Source organism: Carassius auratus, chromosome 4, assembly GCF_003368295.1.
Source record: "Carassius auratus strain Wakin chromosome 4, ASM336829v1, whole genome shotgun sequence".
Lineage (NCBI taxonomy): Eukaryota > Metazoa > Chordata > Actinopteri > Cypriniformes > Cyprinidae > Carassius > Carassius auratus.
Genome location: NC_039246.1, coordinates 18657959 through 18675525, shown reverse-complemented (window position 1 = coordinate 18675525; position 17567 = coordinate 18657959). Strand labels below are relative to the sequence as shown.

Sequence of the window (17567 nt, the reverse complement as noted above, 5' to 3'; positions counted from 1 at the left end):
CAAACTACAATAAGTGTGTGCGAACAATCTCAGGTTATCTAATACAGAGTGTTTTATTTGCTTTAGGACACTTCAAATTGAGTCCTGTTAACTGGCACAATTTTCTTAATATAACCGGCCCATTAATTGGTAATTTCAAAAGGTGGAAAAAAAGGAAAACCAAATCCTTTTTAGAGAAAATTAGTTCTAATTGGCGGATGCCAAAGGGAAAGACAGTGCCAGAGGGACACACCAAAGTTAACGCTCACCTTGTGACTTACTCGGTAGAGAAATCTTTCAGTACTGTCTAATTTAACAGCCGTGCGCAGATGACCTTTTACTAAATGAAAATGGGTTAGAGTGAAGCTGAAGGCTAGCGGCAGCCATTACGACCCCACGACTGTGTCAGAGGCCTTGATGAAGCCGGACCTGAGAGAGGCACTCCAACTGCAGCTAACTGAACTGCAGGAGCACTCATCACCCCGTCTGAAAGCCAATCACACACCTCGGCTCTGCCGGAGATACCCGTCGCAATGCCTGTGTATGCGAGAGAGAGAGTACAGGACTTGAGTAATGCTCTCCCACTCATCCCTGACTCATCCTACATAAGACTGAGAGGATGGGCGGCACTGTGAAAGTGTACATGCCATCTTCCCGTCTGAGTGTTAACAACTCTTCAGAACCGAGGTTAACGCCTACGCTTTAGTGCTATTCTGAAACCTAGGGAGCTACCTTGCTGTCTACCGCCTACATAGGCGGCATCGGAGCCTCATAAATGACTGATTTGAAACATTACTGCATTCATGTTGAAAGGATCATATCTATGATATGAGCGAACATGAATGCCATCACAATGTCGTAATTATGAGTCTGAAACTCTTAAATGGATACTCCATTTGGAGTACTCCACCCCAAAATGAAAATTTTGTCATTAATCACTTACCCCCATGTTGTTCCAAACCCGTAAAAGCTTTGTTCATCTTGGGAACACAATTTAAGATATTTTGGATTAAAACCAGGAGGTTTGTGACTGCCCCATAGACTGCCAAGTAAATAACAGTGTCAAGGTCCATAAAAGTATGAAAGACAACGTCAGAATCAGTGGTTTAACCGTAACGTCATAAAGCGACGAGGACTATTCTGACGATGTCTTTCAAACTTTTCTGGACCTTGACAGTGTAATTTACTTGGCAGTTAATGGGACAGTCACAAGCCTCCCAGTTTTCATTCAAAATATCTAAAATTTTACTGCATGTATTTAATGAACTGTCTGATGTATTAAGCTAAAGCTAAACCAAAAAATGCACCTATACACTATACTACACAACATGCTCTAAAGCAGCACATTTGCAATACAATACGTAAAGGCAATCAACACAGCAGGTTTTTGAATTCTAATGGTTTCCATTGTTTTTCTATGCTAATATTGTTACGCTTTTCTTTTGCAGCTTATTGCGCAAATATTTCTCAAGACCTAGCTTTTTTCATTTCACTGCCTTACGTTTCATGTATTAAACTTTACAATGCGCTTTATGAACATTCTGTATGAATTTTTTGCATTTCTGTTGTACTAAAGTTTGTGCGTAAATGAAAAAAAAAAATCATAAATAAATAAATAAGAAACTAACCAACACAATAATTTCTGACCAAAACCACATGAAAATAATAATTAAAATATATAAGTAGAAACTTTACAGAAGGACAAAAAGGCAGCAACGAAGTGCGTGAACAGCTTGGGAGACTACATTTTGTTTGATGTTGGCGTGTTGCTAAGCTAATATTGCGATACTATAAAGATATAAACATTGCAAATACTAGGCCAAACTGTCAGTTTTTATTTCAATTAAAAGTTTGAAAGAAATCTGGAAGATTTGTCATATTTTGGGGAATTTGGTCTGCCATCTTTAGCAATAGTTTTAACAGAGCCTGCTGCAATGCATTCTAGCAATGCCTAAACAGGTTTTTTAACATTGATTTTGAGAAATGGAGAAAAAGAAAGATTTGGATGTAGGAGGCAAGTCAGAAACAGGCAGACATTAAATTAAGACACAAAACAGGAAGTCCGAAGACTCAAGCAAACACATCGCACATGTGAGCAGGTTCACATGACACAACACAACACCCTGCTGCTGCGATGGCATCTGTGATGTATTAAGACACGAAACGCACACTACCTTTGCTCTGTGGTGGGTTCTGACTACGATCTCGCAGTATGTTGATCTGGTAGACGGCTCCGTACGGCTCAAAAAGCTCTTTTAACTCTTTCTCGGCCCAGGAGCGAGGGATCTGACCCACGAACATCTTAATGGCATCCGGATCTGGCTGGTCCAAGTGTTCAAGGGCGCCGTTCATCTTCCCAGCTGTACCGTTACTGCAGATAAACAGAAAGAAAGCGTTAGGAAGTGTCAACAGTGTATGTCATTGTCTGAAAACACTGAAAGATGGAAAGTGAGAGGGGTTGGTCTCTGAGCTCGCAGCGAGAGCAAATTTGGGCCGGACAGATCGACAACTGCTCCTCATTAAAGCAGGAAGACATGGAGACACAAACCCTGATTAAAATCACAACAGTGTTATTACACTCAGCGTGTGTGCTGTGTCATGTGTGTGTTGATAGTCCTGAGCAGGTAGAATTCAGACTCTGTTCCAGATTCAATAACCTCTATTAACCTACAAAATAAGTTTTATTTGCTCCTCAGTTTGTACAAACAAAGAAAATGCGTGTTTACACGTTAAATTAAAAATAGGATGCTACGGGGCAAATGTTGCAAATAATCATGATTAAGATTAAAATGTGACAGTGGACCACAAAATCATAAGTCATAAGTCTCACAAGCTGAATAAATAAGCCTTCCATTGATGTATGGTTTGTTAGGATCGTACAATATTTGGTCGAGATACAACTATTTGAATATCTGGAATCTGAAAAAATTGAAATAATGAGAAAACTGCCATTAAAGTTGTTCAAATTAAGTCATTAGCAATGCATGTTACTAATCAAAAATTACGTTTTGATATATGTACAGTAGGAAATGTACAAAATATCTCAATGGAATGTGATCTTTACTTAAAATCGTACCGATTTTTGGCTATTGCTACAAATACAACCGTGCTGCTTATGACTGGTTTTGTATTCCAAGTTTTGGTTTTGGTTTTGACTTAAGGCCAGGACACACCAAGCCGACTTCAAAGAACTATTGGTGACAAAAGCTGACGGTGTTATTTCCTGCACTGGAACACACCACACAGACTACAGTCGATGACAAACTAACACGTGTGTTCTGCGCATGCCGAGAGGAACAAGCTGTTCATGTTAGCAGCTATTAATAGTATATATTCATCATTCAAAAGGAGAAACTGTAACAAAGTTATACGAGATAAACGCAGATATACGAAATGTAACCAAAACAGCGCTTGTTTACCATTTTGAATATCAGTAATTTTAATAACTTCATTAATTTTAAGCAGCTTATGTTGTTATGAAAAACATTCGGGTATTACAATGATTGGGAAAGATCACGTAACATTTAAACAGGCTTTTGACTGTAACGCCTTCGTTCGCATGCTTGTTTTCATCACTTTCGCTTTAATTCTCGGACACTGACTTGTTCGCTACACTGAACATCCAATCAGAGCTCTCACTCATCAATGGACACAATGTCCCCGACGCCGATTCAACATGCTAAATTGGACAAACTGTCGGCGATGTAAGCCCGACGAGAGCCGACGAGTGGAACAGACCAAACAAACTAGCCTGACCATCGTTTGCCGTCGGCCCAATGATGGCAAATGGCCGATCGCCGCCTTGGTGTGTCCCATGCTTTACATACTGTAAAGTATTATTTGTGTTACCATGAGATTATTGTGATGAAATTACTTCTGTCAAGTAATGCCATGACAATGTAAAGCGTAATTCGCTCTGTTATAGAAGTGTTTAACAACCAGAAGGTTTATTTGTTATTCTTTAGAACAACTTTATCTATGGACATGAAATACATTAATTAAAATAAATTTATTTATCAAGTGCTTTAACATTTCTGCTTTAAAACCACCCAGTACATTTGCCCCATAGACTTCCATTGTTAGTGGTTTACTGCAAACACAATTTCATCAATGCTTGCTTCAACATGTATTGAACGCAGAATTTCAGACACGAATGAAACCAATTGTGACAAAATAAAAACAGCTGAGCTGAGTCGGGGTGCGAGATGGATCCGTGTGACCCCTAGACGCCCATGTTGCTGGTTCAACAAGATCATGAGGAATTTCAGGCGCTTGTTTCTGTTCCAGATGAAAGCACCCAGAGAGAGTGAGAGAGAGAGCGTTATCAACCCTCACACTCACATTTCCTTTTTATACCAGCTTACAAACAACAAATCATGTGAACAAGCCTGAACAAACTCAAAAATCTTTGAGTGTCAATTTCACTTTAGTTTGGTTTTGTTGATTGAAGGCCAACCTGCATGCTGCCCTTCGACAGATGTGAAAAAAATAAAAAAATAAATGCTTCTACCATCAGCGAAGAAGCATAACCATTCCTCATGAGACTAATTATCACACTAAGCATTCTCTGAGTAAGTCTTCGCCGCCTGTTTCAAGATTAAAACATGCATCACTCAAAGGACATTTTGAAATGAATTAAGCACTATTCTCTATACAAAATATATAAATATATATGTATATTTTTTTACTTTTTTGTCATGTTTTTGTTGTGTTTTATTGTTGTTTTTATTATTATTATTTAATAAAAACAACCCAACTGCAGCTTAATTTTTATTAATTGGAATTCAGGACAAAAAAAAAACATGATTTTTGAACTGTGTGTGTATATATGTATATCTAATCAGTGTACTTTAATTATTACAATCAAAAGAAAGAAAGACAGAAAGAAAGAAAATATCTATGAATGAATATGAATGAATCTCTTTTCAAACTGACAAAAGACATTTAAAAAAATAAATTAAATTCCTAAATAAATGTCAATTAAATATTTAAAAAACCTATAATATTATACATTATACTTTTAATTTGCTCAATATAAACAATATTTGTATAGCTTACAAAAGTGTAGAATATGGAGACCATAACAATTAGTCAGCACACAAATAGACTGAATCTATCATGAGGCCTGTATATAGATTATTCTGGAATTGTTCCATATGGATGGTTTACACACACACACATGCACGCGCACACACACACACACACGCACACGCACATATACATAAACACAATGCACTACACATTCACAGATTAGATATGGAAAAAAGCCATAAAGAACTAACTCACTCAGCCATTCACAAAGCCTCATTTCTCTTTAAGCCGATAAAGTGATTTGTCATTCTATTCGAAAGAACAAGGCCTAGAGTTAAAGAGCAGCAACCAATAAAAAGAAAAGGTCGGAGGTAAAGAGAAGAGACACAGACCTCTGGACTCGATTCATCCATCTCTTGCAGAAGGACCCTATTCTCTCCGCGCCCAAGTCTTTGAGCGATTTAAAGGACATTTCTGCCTGCGCCGCGGGAAAGCCACCCTCTCAGGACGCCACGCCAACCGCCGCTCAGCTACCCCCACCCCAATAAATTCCCCTGCCAGTTACCACAGTGATAAGGGTGCCCCTCGCCGCCGATCAAAAAGCAATAATGGCGAAAAAAGCGAGCATGACACAGACATAGAGGCCGAGAGCCAGAAACTGACTCTGATACAGAGAGAGGGATGGGGCTGCGAGTGTCAGGGTGTTGTGCGTGTGTGCGTGCGCTTGTGTGTGTCACAATTACTAATTGTTTCACTCGACAAGGCCCGACTGCAGGAATACAAAGGCACAAGTCACAGGAAGCCTGTAACAGTGTGCTGGAAGACACTCGCACACACTGGGCTGGGGTTGGAAATCAAGAAAAGGTTCTGGAACGGTTTCCTTTTTAAAAAAGAAAAAATACTGGAATCGAATTCATTTGGTTTCATTCTCGGATGTATCCATTTTTCAAGAATTAAATGCTTTTAGCAAGCGGGGATGCGATGAATTGATCAACAGTAATAGTAAATTAACATCCACAACGAAGGGACTTGTTTATAATATATATATAAAAGTAGACTAAATGGTATAATACAATAGGATTATCTAGTGCTAAAAGGAATCCTTAAGGAACCAGGCTCATTATATGGAATCACAATTGTTAAATTCTTTTAAAAACTCTGCAAAGGCCTAAGAAGTGGAGCCATTGACAGTTTAAATACATTGTCCTTTATTTGGACCATCTATCTTTCACTTTTCTTCTGTGCTGACAAGGTAGAAAGAGAAAGAGCCAGACACAACTTGAAAATAAAAGTCTTTGCGTGCGTGTGTGTGTGTTTGTGTGTTTGTCTGTCTGAATGTAAGTCCTGAGGCTCAGATTAAGTTGTCAAGTGGATCCACTCCTGCCATAGCATTCTCTCTCTCTCTCTCTCTCTCTCTTTCTTTCTTTCTATCCACTTCCCTCTCAATTTGAGTCAATTGTCTGCCTTAATGGCTTAACTAGACCTTCCATCAGCCTGGGCTGCTCTTAAGGTGTGTGTATGGAGTGGGGGGGATGGGGGGCGGTTGCTGATGTAAGGAACTCTGATAGTCCACAGGCTCACACACACACACACACACACTTACTCACTCGCTCGTGTACTTACAAACAAGTGCAATAACACAGCAAGCCAGCAAGACAATCATTTGTGCTTCTAAAGATAGGCTGGATGGTAATATAAACATAACTGCAATATAACAAATGATGATTGGAGATACAGTAATGGCTGGACTGAGGTTATTTCATGCCTGAGCAGCGTCCATAAGAGATTACACAAACTCAGAGCACTTACGATGTTTTAAAATCTGGTAGAGTTAAATATATATTTGATACATAATTATGAATAGATATTTTATATTTGTGGTTAAGGGGTATTGCTATAATTAGAATAACTAATATAACCTTTATGCATATACTGTTATATACACATTTTTATAATATATTTAGTGTGTATATTTATATATAAAATTATTTGTAAATATTTGGCATTTTATATTTTTATTGTATGTGTGTGTGTGTGTACAGTATATCTAATATGTAGTGTGTATATATGTATATAAAATCTGTTGTAACATTTTTTATTTTATTTTATATTTTAATCTTTTATGATGTGTGATATACATGCATGCATACATATACACACTTTTTCCACAATAAAATTTTTACAAATTGTATTATATGATAATTGTGTATATTTTACACAAAATGATGTATATAATACCTTGAGTATATGTATATATTTGTGTTTTTCAGTGATTAAAATACTACATGTCAAGTTGGTTAAAGTATATGGACCTACACATCTACAGTAACAGAAATATAATACAGTTATACAGTATGCAAAACACACACACACACACACACACACACACACACACACAAGGACTCGAGGAGTGAAAAAAAGAGGGAAAAAAAGCAAGTATACTGTGAAAATGAGACTAATTTGGATACAAAATCCCTCTTCTAGCCATTCCATACACATCAGTTGACATGCAGCTGGGGGAGAAGTCGCAAACCTGTAATTTCCTCGGTTTAAATAAAGAGCACAGCTGACAAGTGTGTGTACGTAAGCAGGAGAGAGTGAGAAAGAGTAGGAAAAAGTGATTTTTATTTATTTTTCCAATCATCACTCGAAGTTAACACTGCCTGCCTGACAGCTGTGCTGTCGTATCTCTCTCTTGCTGGCGACAGGTGATGCTTTAATTCCACTCATCAGTTAAGCTTTATGATCCTAATTAATCTCATTGGTCATAAAAACAAGGCGTTCTGCTCCGAGCGCTGAAAAATACTCAATCCATTCACACTTAATAGGGAAGATTTATCTCTGTTTCTCCATGGCTCATCTACTGCTTTATATCTCTGTTTTTCTTTCATCGTGTCATAATTCAGGGCTTGTCAGTCACGTTTATGATGGGCAAACCATCCGTTCACTGACCCTGTATGTTGAATGTCCCATTCACTGTCAGATTTGTAGTAAAAGCATGTATTTATGACTGAGGCTGTTCATTTTGCAATTTGGTTTTAGGATATAATGCCTTTGTCCCAGAACCTAGTGAGCTGCCACAGGAAGGACATACAAATGATCAAATCATACATTTTTTGATCATCATAAGCAAATACGCAAGTTTAAATCTTACCTATGTTTGAACACGTACAAATATTCATATTGACTCCTTTTTGGGGTTTACAGGTACATCTGAATGCTCAGACTACATATTTTGAACATGCCGTCTGTTCGAACATTCAAAACAACCTTTTTTTGCCATCGTATACGCATAAGAACGTTTAAACCATTTGCATTTTTGGCGACGCAGGCATGTACAAATGTTCAAACCGTATATGCTTTTTAGGCACTTTAATAATAATAATATTTTCTAGCTATCGTAGGCGTTTGAACATTTAAACTGTATGATTTTGGGGCAACAAAGGAGCGTACGAACATTCAGAAAGTACAGACGTTAGACATTTTGTTATGTGAATGTTAAAATCGTACATGTTTGTTAGCAATCACACGCTGTACAAACATTTAAACTTTCACGTCAAAGGCATGTATGAATGTATAAGCCTTACATATTTTGGGCAACATAGGTATTTTACGTAATTTTATTTTCATTATTAAGCAGTATTAGTATGTTCAGACTGCTTTCAAACCCGTCAATCTTCAAACTCGCTTATGAATTCCAGAAAGGCTGTAGGCAGCTCATAGGCTCTGAAACAGCCAATGATGAGCATTTGTCCTTGCATATGTCCTGACAATGATAGGTAGACTTAACTACACACAGGCACACAAATCTCATACGTCAAGGTCAGACACACAGTGCGACTCCAGGAAGATATTTCCTGTCATCACGCTCGTAAACTATGAGGGACATGTCAAACTCGTACTATATTTAGAAGAAAATCACCTAGGACAAAATCTTTTTTTTTTTTTTTTTTTTTTTTGTAAACATCACATACATCACAAGTCAGTTGACAACAAAGCAAATCTACAAAAAAAAAAAAGAGAATAATTTTTCAAGGTCTGAGCGGAGATATTTCCAACCAGTCAAAAACACACGCAGATGAAAAAAAACATGCCAGCTTAACTGCGAAGAATGACAGGCATCGGCGAGTGTGCGCGAGAGCATGTGTGAGATGTACAAAACTGTTCTGTTAATCACTCCACTTGTTAAGTGTGAAGGGGAGGTGGGTGCTATAGAAGTTTCCATGGTAACTCTTGAAACGCGAGGCACCGATGTGATAAATGTCACACTTGCTAATGAAGCACCGAGCTGGAGAGATGCCGTCTTTCGCCGCTAACGAGTAGATGCGCGCACACACACACAAGCCATAAAAACAATAATAACAGCCTTGTTTTATCGAGACACATCTTTAACTCACGCCATAAAACGACATTACTTCAATTTAAAACAACAAGCCCACCAGAGCACTTACAGATACAAACACACACACACACATATGCATTATTTCTTAATGGACAAGATTAAGTAAAAAAAATAATAATAATAACACTGGGCACTGAACATTGCTGTTAAATCTTAAAAATGACAAGAAATCGACCTTATTTGCTTTTTTGATAAATGTCCCTCGTCTTGTTTTGCACATTTTGTCATTGCCTAATATTTTGAAGAACAAAAGTTTTTGGGCTATTTCTCCTCCTCTAAAACTCTCTTAAATTTTCTCTTGATGCAGCTCAGGGCAGTGAAAAAAATAATATAATATCATAGCCTAACAATCATGAGCCAATCAAATTTGTGATGCATAACATCTAGCCAAGTCCTATATTATTGTCATTATAGCCACACTTTATTGTAAGGTACCTTCTTGCTATTAACAAACCATTAAATGTGACTTTTGCCTCAATAAACTAATTTGCTGCTTATTAATAAGTAAGATAGTTGTTAAGTTTAGGTAGCATTAGGGATGTAGAATCATACAGAATATGTGCTTTAGAAGTACTAATAAATAGCATATATGTTGCAAATATAATGCTTGTTAATGACAAGCATGATAACAAACAACTAGTTAATAATGAGAATTGGTCCGTATACTAAAGTGTTTTGTAATTTATTTCAATCAGAAAAGTGTATCGCGAGGCCATAGTAAGAAGAAAAAATGCTTATTCGTGCAACTTAACGTTTATGCTTGTGATAAATTTAATGATAAAATATGTCCACCATCACAAAACTAAATATTGTATTGAATAATCAAAAGTAAAATCGTTATACTATGAAAACTGTTATTTATTTTGAATGTATAAGGTGTCGAATGCTCATTTTAAAGACTTCAACTTCAACGATAAACCTGATTATTAAGAACAGACAATTATGGAAAAGTTCTGACAAAGAAAAATTATCAGTCAAACCAGTAACACTTCAGAACATGGAACATGTATTAACTATTAAAATACACTATTAATAAGCTGCTTATTAATAGTTAGTAAGGTAGTTAATAACTTTAGGAATAGAATATGCTCATGCAGAATATGTGCTTTAGAAGTACTAATAAACAGCCAATATGTTAATAATATGCATGCTAATAAGCAGCTAGTTAATAGTGAGTACTGGTCATTCAAATGAAGCATTAGCCCAATTAGTCCATATCTTGTTCATTCTGATGCTGTGCTTGTTTTCCAGCCGTTCCATCACACAAACTCAGTAATGAAGTATGCATGTGCACAGGACTCCCATCCTCTTAGGAGTGCTGAAACAAAGCAGCCGTGTTTCCTCACGGATGTTTATGGACTGAAGTGCTTAAGAGGAAGAGTGCTCCTCAAATGACACTACACACTGCGCACTTAAACTCGCAGCTCCACGCACTTTTGCTGCTGAAAGCGGCTTGAGTGGAAATCTGAGGCAACAGCCTGACAGGATTGCCAAAATCCTGCCAACACAGCCCCGTTTTTAAAAAAGAAATTTGATTTCCTTCCTGTTGCTATGGAAACCAGGTGGAGCTGGCGACGGGCGACTGATAGTGCTGCGAATGGCTGAGATGGGCCGTCCGTACAGCTCCAAAAGCCACACACAGGAAGAGGATGCTGCGTTATGGGCTGTCATCCAGTACTAGAGGGGTTTGACTCGGGTATCAGCATGCATGTCGAGCTGTGTGTGTGTGTGTGTGTGTGTGTGTCGCTGGCAGGCAGACAGCAGGTGCAGAAGGTGGAGTATATCAAACATCAGGAGCAATCATAATGACCAGGAGTTGGACCACCATCAAACTTCTTCAGGTCAACACATCCTGGCCCGCGGCTCACCTGTGTGTATGTGTGTGTGTGTGAGAGAGAGAGAGAGCATCTGGACAGCAGGTCCTTCATCTGACAACACCCCATATGCTCAACTCTCTTACTCTCAATTCTTCTCTATCACCCTTTCATTTCCATTACAGTCCATAAATCCTTTATAAAACATCTGAAACTATTGGAAGTTCAAATGTGGGATGCATTTTCACAGCTGGAAGCCTGTGAGCATGATTCAAATTGACTAATGGAGTGGGTTAATTTCGGTTCAGGAAACCTTTTTTTAAAAACAGTTATTATTTATACACTTCAATTTGGCGACCCCGGTGTCGCAAATATTACACACTTCACCTTTACAGACACTTTCTTTTTTTCTTTTTTTTTTGTTGTTGAAATAAATGGCATTTTAATTAAAATTTGTTACAAAGAATAGTATTGTTTTCTTTGGTATGTGGGTCAGTGGCAAATCAGTGTCATTAAGATAAAAGAATGGAAAAATCTTTTAAAAAATCTAGTTTAAAACATGTCAAGATCTTTGCATTCATTTTGGAAATTCAAAAAAAAAAAGAAAAAAAATTAAATGGTAGTTAAAATGCAATGTGGCATAATTATCAAGTAAAAAGTAATAACATTTTGATCCCACCTTCAATAAATTTGATACATACTCTTAATTATTTTCAATAAAAAAAGTTAATACATATTTTCCAAAGTGAAAAGAATAATTTTTACACAAATATTGTTAATTATTAAATTACATATGATATAATCATTTTTGGGGAGTTGTATCATGACATATTGCAACTGACATTGCCTTGTCATAAAAAGGCAAAAGTTGCTATCATCTATCTATCTATCTATCTATCTATCTATCTATCTATCTATCTATCTATCTATCTATCTATCTATCTATCTATCTATCTATCTATCCATCCAAAAATTAATAATAAAAGATGCAAAAACTATATGAAGCTACATTTTATTTAAATATATTCTTTGAATGAAAGTTTATGAAACTGTCCAGGTACCGTTGTCCAGCTGCTATGAATCTTTGGTTTTTATTATGACACCTGAATTTTCATTCAAAACGTGCATTCAAGTAATTCTATGTACAAATTGTACTTTTAATCTGTTTTTGAATAAATTAACACACTCAAACAAACAAAATGTGCGTCATGTCTCTGACCCACATGGTTTACCCCACAGTTCCCCGTTTACTCCCCTCTAAACAGCTCTTTTTCTAAACTGAGTGAGGATTCTTTGCAGAAAACCCTACTGATTGCCGAGCACAAAAGAAAACATTTGATTTGCTCCAGTGATGCGTGGAGTTAAATTTCTCCCGCTTGCGAACTAAACCACGGATACATGCCTTCAATCGTTTGAAAAAACCCCAGAACAGATGAGCTGTCTTTCCTCAAAGGAAGAGTGCGCCACCCTCCCTCCGTTTGGTCATGTCTTCCTCTCGGCAGGTGCTCTGACTCTTAGGACATTCAGATCCCTCCAGATGCCTTAATTAGACCGGGCCTAACTCCATCACGGCTCGCCAAATACAACACACAGCTAGAGCGATCATTTAAAAACCGAATGGGAATGGACTCAAGCATGTTGGTTTAATTCAAAACGTCAATAAATGAAATGAACAAAGCTTGTGCCCATGCTGTGCAGTAGCACGTATTTCCCCGGGTGCCTAGCTGTATCAGGCCAGTGAGTCACGGCAGGATTAGCCAACGCCGCGAGCTAGTCTTTCACGGCCCTTTTGTTCTTCCTCCCTCTGCTTTTAATTCCCTTCGTTTGTCATCAGTGCCGAGGAGCGTCGCATGTTTCGCATCTCGACTTGTCAAAAAACAAAATGGCGATAAAAAGGGTGCTAACTCCCAGTTAGCATCTGCATCGAACTTTCAAAAGCGGCTAGCTTCACAAACAAACACACGTCCTCCCATAATGCCGTTTATAAGGGAGGTGTGTGAGAGTGTTTCATTAGGGCACATTAGGGGAGGTGTTCGTTTTCATTATCGTTTATGGGACGGAAAAAACATCGTCATGCGTCGCAATTAACATCTGAACAGATGGCGGAGACTAGACTAGGTGTCGAACTCTCAAGTTCTCCTTCGCACGAACCACCTCCGTGCTTTCACGCTCGTCTGCGAGAAACAGAGCGGGACTGGCAGAGGAGGAAAAAGAAAAGGGATAAACGCACACGCAGGGTGAAAAGAAAAGAAAACATGCGAGTCAATAAAATAAACAGCGGTAAGCGAGCTTTGACGTGATTGAGCTCTAGTGTGCATGAGCTGGCCAAATTACTCCGGCGAGGACCGCAGCATCACATACACACACACACACACACAATGCTATGACCCGAAGAGAATGAAAATGCTCTGAACATTTGGCTTCATAGGATGTAGCCGAAAAGCACCATATGCTGACAATATGTCAGAGGGGAACCAAGCAAACACACACACACACACACTCTCTCATCATCTTATCTCTCCACTAGTGATGTCATAAGAACTGAACTGAAACTGAACTAAACATGATGATTGTATGATCTTTGAATAATATTGGTCTTTAAATGCAAGCTATTTCAAGTGTACTTGCAGTAGTTCCACTTTAGCACAATAAAATATCATTAAGTACATCTTTAGTTGAACTTCAGCAATTCTTAAAGTGCATTTGACTTACTACAATTCAGCAGACTTTGAGTTTACTAGTTTAGAATGCTAAAAGTACAGTACAGTTGCAGGGTATTTTTATTAAGTTATTAATTTATATATCTATATTTATATTTATAATAGCAGCCATGCTCTAAGGTGGCACAATAAACACTGGCACAGATGCTTATGTGTGTAAGATATAGTCTATGATATGTTTAGTCTGCTGATACTGTCTGTTGTTCACTCTGTTAACGACATAATGGGATTATAATGGAATACATTTCTATATTTAGACCGTCCAGGTCCATATCACACACACTCACACACTAACACGTGCACGCGCTCAGTCAGTGGCTGTAATCTGCAGTCTGTGTTCAGTGCCGTCTCTGATGTCGAATTCTAATGTGGTTGTCTGAATTCTCAGAGCGAAAGATCAATGTGGCGTTTAGACGAGTGCGCGGCCTTTCTCCTCTCTTCCTTTCAAACGCGCTGGGCCATGGATAAAGAGACACAAACACAACCATCTCACACCTGTACCACACACACACTTATCACAGATCTCAGATACAGCTGAAGGCACCAACACACACACAGATCTGGAGTGTCAGACACTTGAGTGTCAGACCAAGTGTGTGAGCTAGGGTTATCACATTACCAAAAAGTATAAATTTAGATAGATAGATAGATTCCATGGACTGCAGTGGGCCTGGGAGGAGGCAGGGAATAAAAAGAAGAAACAAAAAAAGGAGAAAAGAAAGATGAGAAGAAGCATTCATGGATTAACCCAGCAGACAGATCACAGCACCTCCGTTCCTGTTGGCTCACTCCTGCTAAATGTTTCATAAACCTTATTCTGCGTGTGTGTAAGTGTGGGATCCACAGAGAGATCTCTATTAGACTGAATCATTTCTCCACAGAGTGCCCACAAATCTCACGGCTATTCTAGCTTGTAGCGAATACGACATCAAAGTGAAGCATGCAAATATTTCAGGGAATGTGTTTGTAGCTGTTCAATGTGCTCGTAATCAAGCGCACCGTGTGCTAATTAGAGGTCTATAAATTGGCATCTTGGCCCTGGGCTCAAGGTCAGACACCTGTACAGCGGTACTGATTGGGATCAAACTGTTTTCATGGATAGTATTGAATTACAAATGTACATGTTGTAGATACAATACTAGCAGCTGGCTCAAAACGGTGTTCGGCAGTCGTGTCCGTTGATGACGAAGCAGACGCGGGTCTCGATTAATGAGGTCTCAATTCAAAAGGGCTGCAGGCAATTATTCATCATCACACACACCTGCACGTCTGGACAGAAAGACAAACAAAAAGCAGAGGGCAAAAGCAGACGTGGACGAACCCAGGACAGATGGGCCTAAAAGAGGCGTAAAAGACAGATCTTTTTAGACAGACGTGTGTTAGAGAGCAGATGAGCGTGGGAAAAGATGGAGCGACTGCGGTGGAGCGGTGCGTACATGGATCAATGGGATTGACTGGAGAGCACTTTGTTAAGAGTAGTTAACTAGGAATCTCGCCATGGGCTATATGTAAACATGCCACTCGCTCTCCAGTGGGAAACTTGTATCTTCATTTTTACTTTTCTACTTTTTGCAAAACCCAATATTTTGGTTTGTATTCATCCTCAAAGGCAACATAAAATGTCATTTATAACAAGTACACAACTTGAGTAATGTAATATTTTACAAATAAAACTGAATATTCAAGTTAACAAGTTAACTAAAATTGAAGTAAAAATGAAATTAGCTGAAAATAAAGTTAAAGTTTTTATTTTATTTCAATTAAAATTTAACTTCAGAATATTAATGAAAATTAATTTACAATAAAAACAATACAATTAATATTACTTCTTTCATTTTTGTTTAATATATAATAAAATAAAATTTGATTGATTTCTGCCACATTAAATTGACCTCCTAAATTGAACTTCAATATAATACAATACAATTTTATTTGTAAAGCACATTTAAAACAACCGAAGTTAGCCAATGTGCTGGACACTGACATAACTGCCGTCAATGCTACATTTCCAGAGTGTCTCAGAATGTGCCTCAGTAAAGGAGGCCGGAGCCGAAGAAGAAAAATTGAGTGCGACAGAGACTGACGAAGTGATTAGCCAGATGTGGAAGAACATTACAGATCTTCAAGGTTAAAAACGTTTGCTCCACATGTGTGCTCGCATTTCTCGAGTGTTGTTTGCACGGTCTCTGTGGGTAACTGGGGGGAGGGGGGAGGATGGGGGGGTGTTGGCATCATGATGACAGATGCATGTGTGTGATATGGACGATAAAAATGTCTCCACGATCTGCTTTTGAAGAAATACTGTAGTATCGTGCTACAGCAAACATTCAATCAGCTAAAGTTATGGTGCCTAAATATACTGCAGACTACAACGCGACATACATTGACATCAGTGCTAACTCAGCGGTAGAGTTACTCTCACGAGACGCTGCACTTATTGCAATCACAAAAGTACATTATTTGCATTTGCTTTAAAGCCTTGCTGGTTAAACGTTTCATTTGCAAGCTGTTCTTATGTACGCATAAAAGCATGCACCCAAAGCATGTTTTATTTCATATTGCTTTCTTTCATTTGTTGAATGCTCCAGCCAAATACACCTATTGTACCTTAAATAAAGCAATTTTGTTTTATTTGTATAATATGTGCATTAATAATGTGTATCTTTGTTCTTATTTTTAATAAAAGAATATAAAATAATGTCAAAGATTTTTATCTTTGCCCACTTTGGCCTAAATATATTTTTTAGATTTTGTTACCTTGAAAGGCTTTGTCTTTATAATACGGAAATTAGCTGTATTTTATTTGTATAATATGTGCATTTATAATGTGTATCTTTGTTCTTATTTTTAATAAAAGAATATAAAATAATGTCAAAGATTTTTATCTTTGCCCACTTTGGCCTAAATATATTTTTTAGATTTTGTTACCTTGAAAGGCTTTGTCTTTATAATACGGAAATTAGCTGTATTGCTCAGAAAACCTGTAAAATGGTAAAAACCAACATGACAAAGAATTGGGTTAAAATTGTGAGCCTTGATACTTCTAAAAAAAAAAATTGTGATATGATATTTTTGCCATATCGCTCACCCCTAATGCTAAGTGTCGCTACTCAATTACCAGCCTTCTCAAGTATCTGGGTTCTCTGCATGCATGCACATGTGTAAAAACAGAACGGGTTAGGCTATAGCAACAGCTGTAGGCTTGAAAAACCTCAGGGGAACCTCATCATGGACTAAAAGGCTCAACAAAACAGCACTACTTACTACAACTGTAAGAGAGATGCAGCACACAATTGATTCCAATGGACTTTGATGTTAGCATCTTGCCATGTCAACAGCATGATACTCCAAGTTTTACGCTTAATAAACCAAGAGAAGCAGATACTAGTGTATTTCAGAGCTGCTTTACAGTTTCCACAATTCTGCATTCAAGAATAACTTTGATATCTTTAAAGGAATCATTTTTGTCCCTTCTCGTCATTCCAACCCTGTGTGGCATAGTTTAGTGAACACAAAACCGAATATTTCTTTGAAAAATTTTGTTTTGTCAATGGAGTTCAATGTTGTTTTGGACTCCATTCACTTTCATTGTATGGAAAAGAAAAGCAAGGACATTCTTGG

General features: G+C 37.8%; 1 protein-coding gene across 23 annotated transcripts in view; it reads right to left on the bottom strand.

Annotated features, from left to right (window-relative positions):
• The window catches only part of LOC113061565 (CUGBP Elav-like family member 2), a 138752-nt gene that overhangs the window by 48279 nt on the left and 72906 nt on the right, over positions 1-17567 (bottom strand). For all 23 annotated transcript variants that reach the window (XM_026230819.1, XM_026230764.1, XM_026230782.1 and 20 more), the window contains one exon: positions 2154-2350. In XM_026230819.1, coding sequence (XP_026086604.1) covers positions 2154-2350 — 197 coding nt within the window. The remainder of the gene's footprint in view (positions 1-2153; positions 2351-17567) is intronic.